Below are 22,254 nucleotides of genomic sequence, written 5' to 3' on the forward strand. Positions count from 1 at the left end.
AATACAGGTTTCTGTAATCAGCTTTATTCATATAGAGAGACGCTGTTTACAGCTTTCACTAGTGCCAGGGAAATGTCAACAAGGTAACAGGCGTCTTACAAATGTCTGTAAGTACGGCACTTTGCTACTCATCTTTGGAGTTTATAAAAATCAGAAATGTCCCGCAGGAAGTTCTGCAACGTGACAATGGAACTTAAAGTATAACAGCGACAGCTACCATCTGCTGGATGCTGGCTTTCATTTGGGAAAAGGGGAGAAAAAAAAAAGTACTTTAAAATATTCTTTTGAATGAAAGGGGTTAGGAAGTGGCCACCTCTGCGTGTCTGAGCCTCGCAACACTTGCGCAAGTGACCGTCCTCCCCTCCCGTCGGCACGGGCCAGCCTTGGCCGTGGATTACCGCGCCAGTCCGACCAGTTGCAAAATGAAAAGGAAAAGGTTGATTATGTCCAAGTAGATGTTGAGAGCGGCGAACACGTACTCTTCAGGGTCCAGGTTAGAGTGATGGTGTTTCCCTCCCACCATCAGCTGCACATCCATCACCAAGTACTTAAAGGAGAGAGAGAAATTAGCTACTTCAGTTGTTCATTTCTATCAGATGACTGTCCCGAGCCATCTGGAAAAATTATTTTAGCATCAGTACATATATTGCAGAAAGCCCATTTGGGGCTCTGTATGTTGTTATTACAGCCTCAAACGTCCCGGGTTCCCACGCTTGTGCTCGATCGACTCAAGCAAGGCCTTTGTCCCGAAGCTGGCGGGGCCGGATCTGTGAGCCTGTGCTTTCCGGGCCCGGAAGCCTCTTGCCTTTAGTCAACCAGTGTGGGCACTTTGGACACTGCGATGAACTACAAAACGCCCTGTGTTTGCCATTTCCCCACATGTTCTCACTGAATGAAGAGTGAAAATTAAATGGTTCCCCAACATTGAGATTCACACGCAGCAGTAAATCTGAATTCCTGGAGCTTTATGATGATGTCAGTGTCTCCAAAATAGAATGAGGGAAGGTCACGTGAGTGATCGGAGTGGCAGGGAAGGGGGTCGAACCCGAGGCTGGGGGGGGCGGCAAAGCAGGAGCCTCACCTGGACAGCTGAGTCCCCTCCCCTTCTCCCCTCCCCTCTCCCTGTGTGACTCCAGAAACTCTGGGGGCAGGTTTGTACCTTTGCCATGTGACCCAGCAGCCACACTCCTTGGCATTTACCCAAAGGAGCTGAAAGCATGTTCACACAAAAACCTGCGCGTGAATGTCTAGAGCAGCTTCACGCAAAACTGCCAAAACTCGGGAGCACCAACACGTCCTTCAGTAGGAGGGATCCACAGACTGTGGTGCTTCCAGGCCAACATGAGCTCTCGGGCCACGAAAAGACACGGGAGTCCTCAGTGCACATTACCAAGTGAGAGAAGCCAGCCTGCAAAGGCTGCCGACGGCACGACTGCAGCCGTATTGTATTGCGTTGTGGAAAAGGTAAACCTTGGGAACAGTGAAAAGGGGAGTGGTTGCCAGGGGCTGGGGGCGGGGGGGATAGACGGGCAGAGCACGGGATCGCTAGCACAAGGCCGGCCGGGGGTGGCACTTTCCACGCACGTGCCATGCTCTCTGTACTAGAGGGAGAGGTGACTTACAAGCGAGAAGAGCACGGTTCCGAGTCCAGCGTACAGTAGATGCAACCACTGCGGGAAGAAAGGAAACGACTGCATATTAAGAACAAGATGCGAAGTGACAAAAGGGCACCCGTAGGTCGCTGCTGTTAGATGGGACCCAGTCTTAAGAAAGTCCAATCTGTTTGAACAGGATCAGTCAAGAGCATCCACCCGATTCCACTCAGCAAGCGACTGGGAGCCAGCCTGGCGTGTGCCAAGTAAGGCTCGTGAAGCTAGGGCGCACGTCTGCGTTTCGCGTGCGGCAGGACACGGAGCCCTTCCCGAGGACCTGCGCCCCTCAGCGCTGGGACCACGTGGCCCTCCCGCAGCTGCTGGAGGGGCGCAGAGACCACTCCAGCAGCAGCCGGTCTCCACCCACAGGACCGGCCAGGCCCAGGCCAGGCGAGCTCCATCCTCGGGACAGAGGGGCCCACGCAGCAGAGGCTGTTGCCTTACTAGCCGGTGCTGCAGCTGTTTCTGTGCCACTCAGCCCAAGGGAGGAAGGTGCCCTTCCCATGCCTGTGAATCCGGGCTCCTCTGGAAGTTCCACGAGATTCCCCTGGGTCTCTGCCCCGAGCTAGTCTGAGCAGTATCTGTCTGCTCCTTGCAACCAAAACAGCCCTGGTCGCAGTGGGAGACTGGTCTAGATGCCGAAGGGTTGGCCCTGTCCGGGGAGGGGATGGGGACGTGGCGTGTAACATCCGAGAAAAGCAATTCCTTCGCTCTTCAGGACAGGCAAGCTGGCCCTGGAAGGAGGGGAAGAGTGCTCTGCTCCCAGGGAAGGGCCTTGGTGAAGGAGGGGCCCTGGGGTCAGTGGCGCGGCGAGGCACAGCGTTTCCTGACGGAGCCAACGGTCAGCAAGCGTCTGGTTGCCGGGATGTGAAGAATTTAAAGCTGCCAGTCAGACAAGCGCGTGAACTTAGGACAAGGCTCTGTCAAAGTCTTCCACTTACACATAGGTGTAAGGTTAAATATGCTGGATATTTGTGAAAGGAATTTTATATTTTAATCTTTTTATGTATTGATTAGAGAGAGAGAGAGAGAAACATGGATTTGTTGTCCCACTTATTTATGCATCCACTGGTTTGTATGTGCCCTGAACTGGGGGTCAAATCTGCAACCTTGGGTCATATCGGGACAACGCTCTAACCAACTGCACTGCCCGGCCAGGGTGTGAAAGGGAATTTAGAATAGGAAGAAGGGTTCATCTATCTAGTAGGAGACAGTTTTCTTAACTGCATCTATTGTAAAGGCCTATGGAACCCACCTAATAAATATTTGTATTATTACTACCAATGTCTGTGTTACCATCAACAATAATAAATGGAGCACTCTGGCCTTTTAAGGTATATCCTTGTTATGTCTTTGACTTTGTCTCTAAAATACAGATGCTACCTCCAAAGCTAGAAGCCTATATAGTCATTCATAAAGCTAAACCCACTCAGGCAGAACCGTTGGTTATATTTCTGAAATCGTTGAAATAAGGAGCCTCCTCTAGGCTGCTGTTGGAAAAGTCCTAACAAGCCCATCTCTCCACTCCCATAACTTCAAAAAAGAGGCAACCAGGGAGTCGGATGTACCCTGTGGGTGGGTTCACCCCGAGCCCCTCTTAGCTCAGGACAGCTGGAGTCGAGGTCAGGGGCTCCAGCCGCATGCCCCAGGCCTCCTGTCCGTGGCACCTCCAACCGCACCACGCCAGGGGGCCACTAGGACCTGCCTCACAGACCTGCAGCTACTGAGAGGGCGTGTCACCGACACAGGCCCGCTGCAGTTTGCTCCTGGGCCACGCTTCCACTTCCCTCATTGGTGGGGAGACACGGGACCACTGCGCTGTGATGGTCCACTTTAGCTCCAGACATTCTTGGTGGCCTTGCTGAGCCTTCCGCAGGCTGGAATGCTCCCACCGACCCCCGTCCCTGCCCTTCACTTGGGGTCACGTTTGCCGTCGTGGTCCGACAGCTCTTCCAGCCTCCGTCGGCTCCCCCACCCCTCTTCTCTTGCAGAAATTTCTGCCACAAAGGTCCTCCCATTCCCCTCTCAGTGTCTGCTTCTCAGAAGGTCCACTGTGACCCCACCAGCACTTCACCCCCGATTCCTAGCCGTTCCCGGAGATTTCGGGGTGCGAGCCCCACTTACATATGACTGTATGAAGAGTAAGAGGATCCCGTAGAGAAGAAGCACAATGAGCGAGACGAAGAGCACTCCGTTTAGCAGGGTGAAGTCCAACTGAGGAAACACAACACAAGGCCCAGCTCAACACTGTCTGCACAGAGTTCCAGGGTGTTTCGAGGTGCGCCTAATACCCCACAGGCAGAAACTCGCCCATTTGCCAATAATTTCCCCAGGCCAGTTCCAAGAACCGTGGAAAGCCATCAGCCCATTACTCATATTTTAAAAGTGTGTGCATCAGCCCCAACCCCTGAAGACAGGACATAAAAAGTGCTGTATGGCCTGGGACTTGCTGCTGGAGGGAGAAGAGGGCAGGACTTTGGATGAAATAATAGGCACCACAAGGTGATATTGTTGGAACCTGGTAGTGGGTACATTAAACTACCCTAGTTCTGTACTTATATAAAATTCTCCTTAATAAAAAGATACAGTGAATGAGTGGGATGTACATAATTATCATAATTACTCATATTTTAAAAGTGTGTGCATAGAATACGTTAATGAAATAAAATAGACCAAGAGGTTTACTGAGTACATTTTTCACATTTGTGTGCATAACTTTGAATAAAAAATATATATACTAAGCTTTCAAAAATTACTATTAATGATAATTTTGTAATTTTGAAGTTTATGAATATGCTTTTTGGTTTTTCCTTTATAAATCAGTGACCAAATCAGCCCGGTGGGGAGGGGGGTGGCGGAGGGATTAAGATTTTTTTAAAGAAAGGAGAATATTCATCCTCTGGCCTGAAAAACTGGGGATTATACAACAAAAGAGGATCCTGGAATCCAAGACATTTTCTTGCAAGAGCTTTTTCCTAGCTCCGCTGTTTCTGCCCTCCCTACCCTAACACACCAAGGAGTATAGCTGGAGTCCTGCATCACCCAGCAGCAGCAGCACCACCTGGGAAACGCAGATTGCTGGGTCCCCCCCAGCCCTTCAAGTCCAGGGGTGGAGCCAGCAGTCTGTGGCTTAACAGGCTTTCCAGGTGATTCTGAGGCTGCCCAAAGCTCGTCCACGGCTGTGCTGCCAACACGTGTGGCTACCGAGCACTCGGAACGCGGCTCGTCCAACTTGAGATGTGCTATCGGTATAAAATACACACTGGATTTGAATTTTAATTCAAAAAAAGAATGTAAACTGGCTCATTAATATTTTTGTCATGTCAGTTGCTTGTTGAAATGCTAATGCTTTGCATATATTGGGTGGAATATTAAAATTCACTTCACCTATTTCTTTTTTTTCAGTGTGGTTCCTGGGAAAGCCAGAGGCTGGGAGAAGAGGCCTGGAGGTGAGTCCCGGGGGTCGGCAGAGAGGAGAGTGGGGGGAGGAGAGGGGCAGGAGGGGCAGAGGAGCACGTCCACACACTCCCGTGTGACAGAAACCCGTTCCAATAATACGTACTTTTGTCTGAAGGGCAAATAAAGTGAGCGATAACGTCACCAGAGCGGTTGCTGCCGTGGCCCATAACACCTCCTCAGCGTTATAGAAGCTAGAACCAGAGACTGGATTACTCTTCACGGACAACCGATGATTGTTCACATGCAAAGCACACGCACAGAAGAAAATGTGTATCAAAGACTTACACTGCTACGGCTCCTAGCAGAAGACCTTGAAGAACTGTCTAAAAACAAAATGCACAGTCAGAAGCCTGATTCCTGAAGCCCAGCAGCGGAGGAGATGGCTGGACTGTGCGTGTGTGCGTGTGTGTGCATGCGTGTGTGCACGCGTGTGTGTGTGCGCGTGCGTGTGTTGGCGGGGTCTAGGGAGCAAGTGGGAATTCGCACAACCCTAGCACACAAGCTACAGGGCAAATGATTATTAAAAACATTAAACAGTACAACTAAACATTTCCTTAACATTCTCCCTAAGACTAACAAGACAAAATTCTTTTATTAGTAAAAATGTTTTAGGACACAATAGCCACTTTCAGCATATTTAGTGAATTAAACGTGTATTGATTAGGAATGTGGACAGCAACGTAAAGGGTTCATCTGTAGCCCACGTCATGGTTCATGGGACGGGGCGTCCACACGGAAACATTGTACCGGAGCAGGATGTGCTGCGCCTGCTGTGGCTCCACCAAGGGCTTCAGCGTCGGCCTTTCCCAGGTGCGGGGTGAGAATAAAATGCTCCTGGAACCTCAGAGGCGGGAGGAAGAGTGAGACCCGCTGGGTAGGAGGGGCGGGTGGACGGAGCTCGGCACAGAGCATGAGCCGCACCTGCAGGCGCCCACCCGGGGCTGGAGGAGAGCTGCGCGGGGCTGCCTCAGGCCGCAGGCTCCCAGGGCCAGCAGGGGCCAGGGGTGGGCAGCCACCAGGAGGATGTGCCCGCGGGCAGCCAGGCTCCAGGTCGGCGGGCAGGCCCGTGAGAACTGCAATGAGCAGGGAGCAGCTGGGGGCCTGGGGACATACCCTAGCGGGCAGGACGCTCCATCAGAGGTGAATCCAGACACTGCTGACCCGCCAGAGCCAGAAAAGAATCAACCCTCCAGTCACGGGGAATGAAAATGAGGACACATCCTAACGGCAGTGCCAGGACTGGTGGGAGGTAGGCCTACGAGGCTCAGGATGAGAGCCTGGAAAGCCCCCGGCTCCTGACAGCCCTGGATTGCCTCTCCGTGTCCCAACCCGGTGAGTAAGGGCCTGCTTTGTTCAATGTACCAAGTAGGCTGTCTTTATTTCCGTTATAGGTTAAAAGAAAAAGTGTATCCCCCTGGCCGGGTGGCTCAGTGGGCTGGAGCGCCGTCCCTACACCAGAAGTTTGCGGGTGGGATTTCCAGTTGGGGCGCAGATATGGGAGGCAGCCGATGGATGTTTCTCTCACATCTCTCTCTTGCTCGCTCTGCCTCTTTCTTTCCCTCTCCCTCTAAAATCAATAAACAGATCCTCGGGTGAGGATTTAAATATATATAATCATGTGTACGTGGAATAGATACACTTTTCAAAAAATTCTAACCCGAGAATATGTGTTTTTTTAATTTTTACTTTTATTTATTTTTATTTTAGAGAGAGAAACATCAATCAGTTGCCTCCTCCACATGCCCTCACTGGAAATCGAACCCGCAACCTTTTGGTGTACAAGAGGATGCTCCAACCAACAGAGCCACCTGGCCAGGGCGTACGTGATATTTTAATGTGTTTGCTTCTGCCCTCCCTCTCAAGGTTATTTTCTTCTACTTGCTCAATTGTTCCACACTTCTCCATCTTCAGGAGCACGTGGAGGAAGTCTGTGTGTGTGAGAGGGAGAGAGGGGGGAGGGAGGGGTGGGGGAAGGAGAGGAATGATTTCAAGCTGGAGCCCCAAGAACAGACAGTGAGTAAAAAGAGGCCTTGGAAGGCAAACCTGCTGATGGCCTCGAGAGCTCAGAGCACCGGCTCAAGGGGCCACAGCTCCATGGGACAGAAGCAGTCTTCAGTGTGGAAGTGTTTTCCTTTTTCCCTCAAGTCCTTTACTGAAATGGTTTTCTCCATATATTTCCTAACACTTGGGCAAGACATAAAGTCTGGAAAATATAACTAATTCTTACCCTTCAACAATATCTCTTCTCTTAAGCTTTACCTGCTTTGGGATAAATGGCAAAACCTCAGAGACGAGAGCTTCTTTTAAGACCTGTAGCTTTGATCTCTTCTTGTAATAATAATAATAAAATTAAAACCACAGAAATTTTTAAAATAAAAAATTCAAAAATTTCTGGGAAAATACCCCCCTCCCGGCCCCAGCCCCAGCCCCATCGCTTCTGCTCCAGGATTCTCAGCATCTTTCTGTTTGGCTTTTAGCCCCCACCCCCTTTCCGGAGTGTGGCTCCTGCAGGAACTCGGAGACCCAACTTGCTCACCTGGTCAGTGAGCAGGGTATCCACGCCAGCTAAGAAAGTGCCCAAATACGGGCATCAGAGAGCCAGTCTTCTCCAGCCTCGGGAAGAAGCTGTTCTCTTTGACGTAGAAATCCCACTGGACCCTCTCTCTGCAGGATAGGGACGTCTCACCGTTGGCCATGTGTCCTTGCTCACTCTGACCACCAGGAGGCGCAGCTCCAAACCTAGGCTCACGGGTGCGTAGGACTATGCCTTTTGTGCACTAACCTAACCACTGGATTTATTTTTCTACCCTTATTTTTTTTCATCATATTTTTCTACCAATTTATCTTTTTTTTTTTAAATTTACCGAAGTCATACTTCATTGGATGGGTAACTGGAAATAAATTTGTCATTAACTTTGTGAAAATTTTGCTTGTTTCTAATGATCCCCACCAATTTATCTTCATTTATACTGTGGGTATTTTTATAAGCTACTTCAAATCTGATATGGAACCAGATGAAGAACAAATCAATTAGTAAATAAATCTTCACATTGGAGAGTGGTCAATGGTGCTTGGGAGGAAACCCCAACTGTCCCAGAAAGAATCACTTCTCAACATATTGGGTCACACTGAGACTGTTCTGGATTTTTCAAGAGAGCAAATGCTTACAAACGCTTATCAGTGAGTTTCAGAGAGATCACTGCCTAGGGAGGCGAGAGGTCTGGCCTGACTGGGAAGCAGAAAGAAGAGTCAGGGAAATAGGGAGCGATGGTTTGATGCTACTGAGTCCCCGAGGAGCCCTGTGATCTCCCCTGGGGTGGGATGGGGTAAAATGATAGAAATTCAGATTTTACTTAGGTTTTAAAAAATCTAGGAGCTCCAGGTACCTGGTGAGCACCTAGAGTCCCCATGGGCAGCACAGAAAGGGCTGGTGGCAAGAAAAGGAGCCACACAGGTTTCTGTGACCCAGAGCAGCACTGAGCCACAGGGAAAGGGCCCGTGTGGTGAGGCCTGGTGAGTGGAAGCCCCACAAGGAGGCGCTGGTGAAACAAGAACCAGACTATGGATAAAGGAGAAGAGCCAGGACCAGAAGCTCTAGGCCCCCAACTCTCCAGAACTGGAAAAGCACCCCCTGGACTGAAAAGCAAGGTGGGGAAATAGGGAGAACCCAAGCTGAGATGGTTTCTGCTCCCAGTGAGACTTGAAATAGAAATACGATACATTTTACAAATATAAAGATAATTCTATTTCTTACAAGTTTGTGAACTAAACGTGGAAACTACTCTCCATAACAAAGTGTGTTTGTTGTGCCTCACGAGAGTCCAGGGGCGGTGAGGCTGACTATTCCTGAAATGCAGCCCAGAGGGGGGAGCAGGTTCCCCATGTGGCCTCCAAGAGCAGTAGCCCAGGGTCATTGAGACTGGAATCCAGCCAAGAGAATGTCTCACAAATAATTTCCGTCTGTATGATGCACAGGAAGGTTTTCCACAATGCAAGGAATGAATTTAATATTATGACAAAAATATATTTCAGAGGTGAGCTGCGACAGGTGGTAACAAGGTTTACTTACAAATAATCCCAGGAGGATGTAATTGGCAGGCACCTGACGGCGGAGGTTCCCACAGCAAGCGAGTACAATAAGCACAACGAAAAACGCTGGGCTGGGGGTAATTTAAAACCATGTGTCACTTGCTTCCAATAATTATATCGTGTGATATAGGTAGAGATTATAGGTATCACTATATGATATTATCTGACAATAAGTATTATAAAGTAAACAAAAATGTGGATTATCTCCTTTACCTCTTTTTTTTTTTTTTTTTTAATTTTCAAAACTAGCTTTTCTCATTGTCATCTACAGACAGCTTGTAGGCTCATTTTTAAAAAAATTTTATTTTGAAATAATTGTGGATTCACAGGAAGTTGCAGAGGGACAGAGAAGTTCTGGGTACCCTTTACTTAGTTTCCCTTAATAGTTACATCTTACATTATTTATAGGATAATACTAACACCCAAACCAGTAATTTGATATTGGTACAGTGTGGCTATGTAGCACTATATCATAGAACTATGGCAGAAATCTATGTGAAGATACGTGTAACCAGCACTATAATCAAGGTGTGAAACTATCCCATCAATAAAACATCAACAAAGACCTCCCTGTTCCATCCCTTTATGGTACACACACACACACACACACACACACACACCCCTAACCCCTGGAAGCCACTAATTTGCTTGTTTCCCATCTCCATAATTTTGTCATTTCAAGGATGTTGTATCTTTGAGGCGGGGTGGAGGCTGAGGAGGGTATGGGGGGGATCAAAGGTGATGGGGGGAAAATAGCTATAAAAAAAGAATGTTATATCTTTACTTAATTTTTAATGAAGAACCTCGAACCTCGATCAATAGCTAGTAGAAAACCCACCTTTTACTGAACCCAGTAATACTTACAAGATTGCATAGGTGAACCAGGCATTCTTGCGCACCCAAGTTCTTAAATCTGTCCTGGTTTAAAAAAAAATCAATAGTTTTACTCAGTAAGTAGTTAACTTTGCTAATGAATGGAATACTTAAATAAAAGTAAAACCTTCTCCGGGGAAGGGGGAACTAGACGATGGACGGTGGCAGCGGTGGGGCCCTCGGTGCTTCCCTGACGTCGATAAGGGCGACTTACCAGAAAACAAACACGCTGACAATCGCCCCGGTGACCATCAGCTGAGCTGACAGCAGGAGGAACACTTTCACGATGAAAGCTGAGGACACAGAAACGTTATCTTCGTGACATAGTATTCGAAAAGGAAAATATAAAAGTAATTGCCTATTTTTGATCGTTAACAAAAATACGTTTCCTCCGACTTTTTGAGGATGGGAAAGGGAGCGCTAGTGCTGAGTCAGCCAACTGAACGCGCAGCTCCTGGGAAAGAGTCTGGGCTGCCCCAGGGGCTTTGTCGGAGGCCTGAGGGTTTGGCCACGGAAGCCCCAAGATTTTAAAAGACGAACTCAGGAACTTAGCCCCTTCTGATGTACATCCTTCCTCTTAGGCCCCAAAGTGATCTGAAAGTCACAGGATGTCACAGACCCATTGTGGGGATCCAGCCACATCCTTGGGCAGGATGGAGACCAGAGAACCTCAGGGACGGCTGGTAGAGTGGGCGTTTGCCTCTTGGGCTTGGGCCTGGCCTTGGACTTGGGCTGCCGGGAGTTTGCAGAGCTTTTCCACCACTTTTCTCTCCCACCGCCTGCCTTTAGCGGCTCCCTTCCCTTCTACCTGTGCGAAAACCACACAGGTATGACCTGATCAATCATGAGCAAGAGCAAGGGGTTCCAGTGACCAGCATCCCCAGGCTGAGTGCAGAGGCATCTCTTTTGCTTACTCCCTACTGCACAGGTTTTCCTGGGGCCTCTGAATGTGGCTTTATGCCAATTTTAAAAGGAAAAAAAGAAATGCTCTTAAAGTTGACTTAGAGGGTCACAACTGTGTCCTTTTGCTGGGTGGTTTCTGTGCATAGGACATGTGACAATGTAGAAATGGGCCTGCGCAATCGTAATGAAAATAGCAGAATATATATACCCAAATGTGTGCTGCCTACATTAAAATACTCATTCAGTTAACATTAATTTCACATCTACTATGTATCAGGGACTGTAAGGGAATAAATATTAAATGTGGCCCAGCCTCATAAATAAATTCCATAGATAAATGGAATACAGCTGAAAATCCAGAAATAATTGCTTACATTTATGGTGAATTGATTTTTAACAAATGTGCCAGAACAATTCAATGAAGAATGAATAGTCTTTTCAACAAATGGCGCTGGGACAACTGGACATACACATACCAAAGGATGAGTTTGCACCCCCTCCTCATGTAATACACAAAATCTATCAGTTACAAATGGACTATAGATAGGAACATAGTAAAACTCTTAGAAGGAAGCATGGGTGTAAATCTCTGTACGCATGGGTTAGGCAATGGCTTTTAAAGACTTGGCACCTAAAACACAAGCAAAGAGAGAAATAAACAGATAAACTGGATTGCATCAACAGTAAAAGCTTTGTGCTTCCAATGATACCACGAAGAAAGCAAAAGGAAACCCAGAATATGGAGAGAAAAAAACATTTGCAAATCATATCTTTGGTAAGGGACATATCTAGAATACATAAAGAATTGCAATTCAGTAACAAGAAGACAAATAACTTAAAAAGGGCAAAGCTTGTGTGGCTAGTGCCCTCCCACATTGATGCTGGCTTGTCCCCATGAAAAGTTGGCATGTGGAATACAAGCAGAGGCTTGATAAATGGCTCACACGCTGGGGCTCGTCCACCTGGTAGGCTTCTTCCTGGGAGCCAGCTGCCATGTGATGAGAAGCTCAAGTCGCAAGAAGAGATCCACAGAACCAGCACCAACTACCAGCCGTGTCAGAGAGTCTTAATGGCCATTGTAGCTTCAGCCACCATCTCATTAAAACTGCATAGGAGCCTCCAATCGCAACCAGCACAAGAACTGCCCAACAACTGAGCCCAGGCAACCCACAGAATGATGAGAGCTAGTAAAATGACTAGTTTGTTTTTTTCAATATATCTTTATTGATTTCACAAAGAGGAAGGGAGAAGGAGAGGGGGAGAGAGAGAAACATCAATGATGAGTCATTGATCGGCTGCCTCCTGCACGTCCCCTACTGGAGATTGAGCCTGCAACCCAGGCATGCGCCCTGACTGGGAATCAAACTGTAATCTCCTGGATCCTAGGTAAACCCTCAACCGCTGAGCCATGCCGGAGGGGTGATTGTTTTTTCTTAAAGTGGGCAAAGGTTTTGAATAGACATTTCTGCAATGGCCAATAAGCATGTGAAAAGGTGCTCAACATCAGTTAGTCATGAGGAAAATACAAATCAAAACTGCAATGAGCAATCCCTTCACACACACTAGAATGACTATAATAAAAAGACAGACAATAACAAATGTTGATGAGAATGCAGGGAAACAGAATTACTGCTCATACACTGCTGGTTGGAATGTAAAAAGGTACAGACTCTTTGAAAAACTTGGGTACTTCTTCATAATATTAAACATAAAGTTACCATACAGCTCAGCAATTCCTACCCAAGAGAAATGAAGGCATATGTCTACACAAAAACTTATATATGAATGTTGATCACAGCATTATTCATAATAGCCAAAAAGTGGAAACAACCTAAATGTCTGTCAACTAAGAAACAGATAAACAAAATGAGTTCTCTCCAGGCAAGGGAATATTATACAGCCATAAAGAAGGAATGAAGTACTGGCACATGCAACATGGGCAAACCTTGAAAACATTATGCTAAGTGAAAGAAGGCAGTCACAAATGGCCACATATAATATGATTCCATTTACATGAACTATCTAGGCTAGGCAAATCCATAGGGACAGGCAATAGCTAAGTGGTTGGCAGAGACCGCGGGGAGGAAAGGATGGGGAGTGACTGCTAATGGATGTGGGTTTCTTCTTGTTGCAATGGTTGCAAAACTCTGTAAATATACTAAAAGTAATTGAATTGTACACTTAAAAAGGGTGAAATTGACCAACCAGGGTGGCTCAGCAGTTGAGCATCAACCTATGATCCAGGAGATCAAGGTTCAATTCCCGGTCAGGGCCCATGCCCGGGTTTCGGGCTCACTCCCAGCAGGGGGCGTGCAGGATGCAGCCGAATGACTCTCATCATTGATGTTTCTATCTCTCTCTCCCTCTCTCTGAAATCAATAAAAAAATATTTTTTAAAGAGGGGTGAAATTTATGGTATGTAAAATACATCTCCATAAAGCTTTTTCCAAAAATTGTAGCTCCCTAACCTTAATCCATTACCCTGCTATATGTTTCCTTTTTCTCCCCAGTACTTTCTTTCATCTTATTATAGGTTGTATAATTGGGGGGAGGGGGCCCTGCCCCCAGGAGAGGCGGACACAAGTGCTAACTCTCAGGGGTGTGGAGGCTTTACATATGCTTTCAGTCCTAGCCCCTTACGCCTCCGTTCCTCGTCCTGAAATGGCACCAGGACGACTTCATTCACAGGGCCGTAAGGACAAGATGCGGTAACCTTCCGCTTGCGCAACACCCGGTGAGAAAGCGTTGGTACCTGTGCCAGAGGTGGCTAGTTGCTTAGGGACGTCCATTCTCCCCAATTTCCTCTCTCTCTACCCCAGATCTTGTGAAAGGTGGCAACGGACCTGACTGAAAAGCCACAGGTGGAGGTGGCCATGTGGTCCAGGTCAGGTCAATGACAAGCAACTGGAAGCTCTTGGGTGTGGTTTCCGGGAAAGCCTCTGGACAGAGGTCAGGTTTGGAGGGCACACAGGGCATCTCTCCCTGAGTGGCAGCCCCTGGAGTTGTCGGGGAGGCAGACCAGCCGCGGTTTTTTGTTTTTGCCTCATGCCTTTTCCTACCTGGAAGGCCAGAGCTCCAGCTGCAAGGAGGGTGAGGGCCACGTGGAGACAGCAACGGCATCCGAAGCTCATGTTGTCTAGGCCCTGACAAGGCCTAAAGGTGGTCATGGAGACCTGTGGCATTTGCCTTGAAATTTTTACCTTTGAACTTCATAGTTCATGAAAGAAAAATACTTTTCATTTATTTAAGCCACAGTTTTTTTCGGTTTCTTTACTCACAGCTGAATATATTTCCTGTACAGAATATCTAAGGCATTGAAATAATAATCTTTAACCCTGAAGCTAATATCATAGTATTACATTGTATATAGGTAGGAACATTCTACAATTGATGACTAATTCATAATTCTTAAGAAAACCCCAAGTTTTTCACTCTAATATGTTTATCGGGAATTTCTGAATGCCCTGGGCAACCTGGGGGCGGTCTATCACAGCAGCCCTACCCCATGGTTCATGGAAAAGCATGGCTGGGAAGAACGAAAAGCAAAATTCAATCTTTCTGACAATCCGCCCTGTGAAAACATTTTAAAGAGAACATCTGCTTTTCTCTCCCCAAAAGGCAGCTTCTTTACTCTCACCTCTGCGGATAGCCGCGTCTGAGAACGGGCTGGTGTTCACACTGCTGTCATTGGGGCTGCTCTCTTCTGAAATTTGTACCACGTAGGAATCCGCTCGCTCACTGGTCTTCGAACTTGGTTTCCCTCGACTTTGCTCTGGCGCAGGTGGGGATGAAGTTTGGTAGGACTGTTTCGATTTGGTCTGGGTCTTATCACCCGCTGCTTTCCGGACCAGGTGTTGGTGATCTCCAGCACTGAGGTCTATTGGTTCCCTGACCTCCAAGTCTATTTCCCTGAAGGGGGAAGATTGTTATTGGGGTCTTTATGGTCATACCATAGCATCCTAACATTCACACGATTTCCCCTTAGGTTAACTCCCTTGGCTCAGTACTTACCAACTCAGTGTTCAATAAATACTTGCTGAATGAATGATGAATAAATACTTCTGAGATGATGCCTACAGAGTAAAACTATTTGCATCCTGTTATGAAGTTAAATGAATTCAGCAAGGAGTTCTAAGTTCCCTCTTACATGCCGGGTGCAGAGCTGCCCTCACCCCCTCGGCCCTCAGAGAGCTTACACGTTGGAAGGGAAGGTGACCAAGCAAACATTGGGACAAGCAGGGCCGGGAACCACGGAGGGTGGGGCAAGAGCCTCTAGCGAGTCTGGAAGGACGTGCAGGGAGCAGAAGAGGTTACCAGAAGCTCCCAGGAAAAGCGAGGTTTAAGTCAAGGCTGGAGATGAGTCGGAGTTAGTCAGGCGAAGAGCTGGGGAAAGGTTTTCCCGGGCAGAGGAATCAGCCTGGACCAGGACTGGAGGAAGCGGGGAAGGCAGGTTCCAGAAACTGAAAGAAGTTCCTGTGGCTGGAGCAGGGAGTTCAAAGGGGAGAGTGGCATGAGCTTAAGCAGAGGGGCAGTGGGGCAGGTCACTGACCGGCTGGCAAGCCAAGTGCATCCCGAAGGCCATGGCTGTGGTAGCCAGAACCAGGGTCCCCCAAAGATGTCCACATCCTAATCTCCGGAACCTATGAATACGTTACCTCACATGGCAAAAGGAAAGTTGCAGATGTGATTAAGTTAAGGACTTGGAGGTGGGGTAGGATCCTGGATGATCTGGGTGAGCCCAATAGAATCACAAGCGTCCTTGTGATTATGCTTCTCAGGGGGAGGCCGGGGGATCAGAGCCAGAGGAGGAGATGTGACCCCAGAGGCAGAGGTCTGAGTGATACAGCTGTTGTATGAAGATGGAGGAAGGGGCCGTGAGCCAAGAAAGGCAGGCGGCCTCTGGAAGTTGGAAAAGGCAGGAAATGCTTTCTCCCTGGAGCCTCTGGGAAGGAACGCAGCCCCCTGACACCTTGATGCTGGCACCGTGGGAATCTGATTTGGGACTTCCGATAGTAAATGAGTGTTGTTTGAAGACACTACATTTGTAGCAATTTGCTACAGCAGCGCTAAGTGACTAACGGACCAGGGACTCACTGGAGGTTTTCCAGCAGGGGGCCACAGGGATCTGACTGGAAAGATGATACTGGGCCCAGGGTGGCTAATGAGGCGGAGGATGCAAAAGTGGAAGCCGAGCGACTAGAAGTCCAGGGAAGAGACCGTGGTGGCCTTTGCCACAGTGCTTTGCGGTGGAACACAGTTCTTAGAAAACCAGTACCCAATGGACCAAAAAGGGCAAAGGAGAAGGCCCCTTTAGCCTCCTGGGGACAAGAAGACTTGGACAAGCCCTGCTGCTGGCCTCCTGTCCCACAGAGCGAGCCACGGAGGAGCCTGAGGAAAGTGCTGAGACGGCCAGGGCTTAGAGAAAACAGGGGATGTTTGGAAATAGGTCCGAACAACATACCATGATGCTCTTGGAGAGGCAGACATTTGGGCAACAAGATTTCCCTTCTCCTCAAGTTAATCTGTAAATTTTTACAAAATTCATTGGGATTTTTTTGGAAAATGTGACTCTGAAGTTCATCAGAAAGAGTAAATGTGTGAGAATCATCAAGAAAAAAGTTGAGCCCCAGTCAGTCTGGCTCGGTGGTTGGAGCGTCGGCCTGGCGACTGAAGCGCAGGTTCGATCCCCGGCCCTGGTCGGCGCGCCAGCGAGAGGCAACCGTAGATGTGTTCTTCTCACATCGATGTTTCTGTCTGTCTGTATCTCTCTCTCCCCCTTCCACTCTCCCTGAAAAGCAATGGAAAAAATATCCTCAGGCAAGGATTGAAAAAATAAGAAAAGAATGGAAAGAAAAGTGGCCCTGGCCAAGTAGCTCAGTTGTTTAGAGCGTTTCCCCAATAAGCCAAGGTTGTGGGTTTGATCCCCAGTCAGGGCACATTCAAGAAGCAACCAATGAATGAACAACAAATACATGTTTCTCTCTTTCTCTCTCTTTTTCTCTCTCTCTCCTTTCCACTCTCCCTCTCTCAAATCAACTTAAAAATATAGTAAAAACTTAAAAAAAAAAAAGAGAGAGAGAAGTGTTTTACCTTAGCAGAAATCAAAATATTGTAAAGCTACATAATTAGAAGTGTGGTACTAGTGTGACAATAGATAAATGGATCCATGGGATGGAGGAGATTCAAGAAATAGACTCATGTATACATGAGAATTTAATGTTTGATAAAAATGGTACTTTATTGTCCCATGATGTTGGAAAACAAAGTTTAATCGCTATTTCACATCTTTTACAAAAATGCATTCCAGATGAATTAGAGATACTATCATAAATAGTAATAGCCATAGATAGTCTTCAAGAAAATACCAATGAATATTTGTGTAAGCCTTTGTAAAAATGATACCATAAAAGAAATGCCTGACAGGTCTGGGGTATAGGAACCCTTCAAATATCATGACAAAAAGATACCAGTAACTCTGAAGGGCAAAATTGTGAAAATAAAATTTGCAATATTTACTATACTGTAAAAAAAAACCCACAACTTTTTAACGAAGAAAAGATGAGCAACTGAATAGAAAGATGATAAAAGAACATAAATGGGCAATTAATAAAGGACATGTCAATGATCAATAAACTTAGGTGACGATACCTAACTCACAAATAACCAAAGAAGTTTGAGTAGAAACAGTTGTGAAATGTTGTATTTTTTTGTTTGCATAAAAGACTAGCAAAAACTAAAAAAAATAAATAATTCTCAGAGTGGCAGGGGTGTGGCGAATGGGTGACCCAGGGTCACATTGTGACTTGCAGGCCCTGTACACATTTGCCATCATGGGTCCCCTCTCCATAAAAAATATGAAAAAGTATATTTTATAGCTGCATTGGTATATAAAATATACAATCCAATCTGGATCCATTGTATATATTATAAAGTCCCTGGTATTATATTTTTTCTCCTGATTTTATTTTATTTTTATTTATTTATTTATTTTATATATCTTTATTGACTTCAGAGAGAAGAAAGGAGAGGGAGAGAGAGAGACAGAAACATCAATGATGAGAGAGTCATTGATCAAACCCGCAACCGGGCATGTGCCCTGACCGGGAATCAAACCCCGATCGCCTGGATCCCAGGTTGACGCTCAACCCCTGAGCCACACCCGGCTGGGCTCTCCTGATTTTAAAAGAAGTGAAAATATTTTCACGACCCCTAAAACTATCATGGGCCCTCGGCAATGTGCCTACTCTGCCCAGTGGCTAGGTCAGCCCTGAGATGACCTCGCAGGAATTGGCAGGTCTGTAAATGTTTTTGGTGAATAATTTAGACACATCTATCAAAATTCAAAATATGCCTTACTTTAGATTCATTAGTTACATTTTTAGGAATTTATCCCATAAAAATACCCACACAAATAGGCAACCATACATGTATAAAGAAGCTCATTGCATCCTTCATTGCTTGTAACTGCGGAAGATTTAAAACAGGCTACATATCCAACTTCAGGAAATGGTTACATTAATTTCGGCAAGGAAAAGGCAGGTATATATGGACTGATGGGGTATGTTCACTTCGATACACCTTAGAGTTAAAAAGTCAGATTAGAGCCCTACCAGCTTTGTTCAGTGGTTAGAGCATTGGCCCGAGGACTGGGGGGTCCCGGGTTCGATTCCAGCCAAGGGCACGTACCTCTGTTGCAGGCTCAATCCCTGGCCCCATTCAGGGCATGTGCGGGAGGCAACCAATAGATGTGTCTCTCTCACATCAATGTTTCTCTCTCTCTCTCTCTCTCTCTTTCTCTCTCTCTCTCCCTGCCCCCCCTCCACTCTCTCTGAAAAGCGAGGATTAAACAAAACAAAACAACACAAAACAACAACAAAAGTCAGATTAGAGAATAATACTTAGTAAGGTCACATCAATGTTTTATATATATATGCACACTTTTCCGAAGGCTGGAAAGATATACTACAAACTATCAATAGGGTTATCTCTAACAAAGCAGAGTTGAGGAATACCTCTGAATTGCATACATTTTTCTAATGAGTATTTATTATTTATATAAAAAGAAATATTTACATTTTGAAGAGAAAAGGAAATATTTCTCCTTTTTGATCAAGCCTGGAGCTCCTCTGAAGAAAGTGATCTTCACACAGAGCTGAGAAGCGTTAAAAGATGCTCAGAGAGCCAAGTCGGTTTCTTCCCCAGCCATCCTGCAAATCAGAAGGGCGAGAGGCAGCAAAGTTTTCAAAGCACTGAAACCAAAACCAAGCAAACAAAAACCAAAGGCGACTGAGTTTTCCTCGTGAAACTATAGTTGGCTGGTGCCCAAATCACAAGATGAATCTTTTACCTGGTCCTCCAAATGCTTCCCCGGCTCCTAAGCCAGTGGTCACCCGAAGGACAGGCTGGGACTGAGAAACAGAGTTCCGAGCGACAGTTAGGGGAGTGGCAGTTGGGGTGTGGGGTTGTCCAGGGAACCCTGCTACCTCGGAGAGGGGCTCTGAGCAGGTCCCTTTGCCCAGCCTCATGCTGGTCAGAGTCACGGCCAACATCCTTCGAGCTGAGTCCCAGGGAGGCTACACCTGAATCTCCAACACGGATTCCAGGGCAGGGAGTGTCCTGAAGCCTCAGCAACAAGTGTCTGGAGGGTGTGGCATCCTGCCCCCGGTGCCATCACCTCTTTCCTTGCAGGGGGAAGATGCTCATGAAACTCAACCAGGGATTCTGAACAATTCTTTCAAATTGTAAGGCTCGTTAATGACAAAGCAGGCGTTGGCTGTCCTGGTGGACGGACGATGAAGACCTTGGTGCCTCCCTCGGGACCGGGAGATGTCTACCCCGAGCTGCAGGCCAACGAGGAGCCGGGGAGGCCCGATTCGGGCTGTTGGTGAGAGAAGTCAGATGACGAGGTGGGGGGCAGGAGGGGGCAGTGGGAGCAGACACTTGTCCCGAATGGAGACGATTGCTGAGAAGAGGCTCCTTGATATATGAACCCACATATTAAACTGCTAATTAGTGCATGCCTGCTGCGTGCAAGGCGTGGGCAACATAAGAAACACAAAGAAGAAAAGGCAAATGTCCTTTGCTCAGCGTGCTCATAGTGTGGTGGAGGAGACACGGGTACAAAGGGGGACCCTAAGGTAGAAGGAAGTCTGAGTGGAACCTCATGCTGCCCCCGGGGGGAAACGGAGCAGGTCAGCAGGAACACCTGCCTTGGCTCCCTTCCCTTGCACTTCTTGCAGTTCCATAGGTCTCTTTCTCTCCGTCCAGTCCACAGTCTCTCTCTTTAGTTTGCTAACGTTAATAGGCAACTTGAGTCAATTACATTCTTTCCAAGATTTCCTGTGAGCAGGCAGGGAAGGGGTGTAATGAATGACTTGACTAGTCTGGTCAAAAGAAATGCAGCTTCCTCCTCCTGTTTTATCAGCCTCAGAGTTGGCATTGACCAGATGTGAAAGTTTCCTACGACCTCACATGTACTAACTCGGCGAAGCCCCACATCAGCCCTGTGAGGTGTAATGACAGGTAAGTAAATGGAGACCCAGTGGCACAATGCTCCTGAGGTATCCAGAACAAGTGGGCCGGGGATCCTGCACTGCCCATCTCACCAAGACGCAAAATGTGGGGAATAGTGTCTCTCTGAAACAAGCTTGTGATATATATTTATGCACCTGCTTTTTTCTTTTTCTTTAAGAGTTAATTAATGAACCATGCACCACCTAAATCATACAAATTGGCCTACATGCTGACCCTGATAATCCATCCCCTGTGGAACTCGGCTTTCTTTCCCTTAGTGTTAATTTAAGACCTTGGAAGGTATTTATTTCTGTCTTCACAGCTCCCTCTCCCCATCCATCTCTGCCTGCTATCCCTCTGCTGGCACCTCAGGAAGCCCTGGCCTGACCAACTATGGCTCACGGTCTTCCTGAGGCACCCAGGAGGGAGAGGAGGATTGGGTCCAAGCCTTCGCTGGCAGTGCCTTCCTGAGCTTGTCTCCTACCCATGTCCCTCACCTCCCTGCTGGGCCCTCGATTGCCTTCTCAGTCTAATAGTCCTACTTGTCCTTGCAGTACACTGCTCTAGGTCACTCCCGGACAGCGATTTGCAACCGCGTGCTGCAAGAATGCTTTACCATGCGACACCTGACTAGTCAGGGGCACTGGCCTCTTAGGTTGTCAAATAAAAACATGACCACAGCCAACACAGCAATAGCCGTCCGGTGTAAATGAATCAAAATTATGCCTATATTTTTTGTCAGATCGGCAAAAGATACCGTTTTTGGTGTGGGGCAGAATTTTAGGAGTTTATGTGTGCCAGGAGATGAAAAGGGCTGAAAACCCCTGCTCTGGCCCATCTGCACAAGAGCTTTGTCACGCTACAGCTTTGCTGCTTAAAGGAGAAGCCCGCGTACTGACTTACATCTGCGTGCCGAGCACAGCACCTGGCCAAATCCGCACGCAGCCCTGTGGTGGGCAACGCCACCCGCACTTTGCAAAGGCACCGAGCTGCGCCGGGGGGTTCAGCAGCCGGTCCCCGAGCCAGGCACACGCGCCGTCCACTCGGCACCACCGCCTCCAGTGAGGGGACTCTCGGGGCCTAGAAACCGCCTCCCCTTCCTTTCCCATCTGATGCTTCCCCCTCCCTCCCGCTTCTTTTTCTCTTCCGCCTCGTTATTGTTCTGATTAATTTTAAAATGCATGCCTTTGGTGAGAAAATTTTAAACAATACAAAATAGTCCAAAATAAAAAGTGAAAGTCTCGTGTCCTCACCACCTCTGTTGCCACCAATTGTCAACAGTTTCTTGTCTAAGTGACTAAAAAAACCGCACCCGTCACATACATGTAGCTTTTAAATCTACATAAAATAATCAGACCTTTTTTTTAAATCTTCACCTGAGGATATGTTTTCCAAGAGAGTGGAGGGGGGGGGGACCACATCGATGCGAGAGAGACACGTCGAGTGCTTGCCTCCCCTCGGGCCCCACCGGGGTCAAGCCTGTAATCAAGATGCTGCCCCTTGGTCAGAACTGAACCCAGGAGACTCTAGTCCATGGGCCAGCGCTCCAACCACTGAGCAACCGGCTAAAGCTAAAGTCATCATATTCTATATACTGTTGTGTAAATTGTTTTTTCCCCCCTCTTTTCAAAAAGTTGTATTAGCCCAGCCGGCATGGCTCAGGGGTTGAGCATCAACCTAGGGTCCAGGAGATGGAGGCTCAATTCCCGGTTAGGGCACGTGCCCAGGTTGCAGGCTTGATTCCTGGTGGAGGGCGTGCAGGAGG

The 22,254-nt window shown here is 47.4% G+C and overlaps 1 protein-coding gene across 1 annotated transcript; it reads right to left on the minus strand.

Annotated features, from left to right (window-relative positions):
- Positions 1-394: 394 nt before the first annotated feature.
- LOC308561617 (protein lifeguard 2-like) lies at positions 395-19,525 on the minus strand (the record flags this gene model as incomplete). Its single annotated transcript, XM_081146976.1, has 11 exons — positions 395-547; positions 1,623-1,670; positions 3,777-3,866; positions 5,215-5,302; positions 5,397-5,434; positions 9,181-9,271; positions 10,065-10,118; positions 10,288-10,366; positions 14,614-14,885; positions 16,071-16,215; positions 19,324-19,525. 11 exons carry the CDS (start codon positions 19,523-19,525, stop codon positions 395-397), a joined length of 1,260 nt encoding a protein of 419 aa, XP_081003102.1.
- Positions 19,526-22,254: the final 2,729 nt, after the last annotated feature.

This window comes from Miniopterus schreibersii, assembly GCF_964146895.1.
Source record: "Miniopterus schreibersii genome assembly, chromosome: 9".
Taxonomy (NCBI): domain Eukaryota; kingdom Metazoa; phylum Chordata; class Mammalia; order Chiroptera; family Miniopteridae; genus Miniopterus; species Miniopterus schreibersii.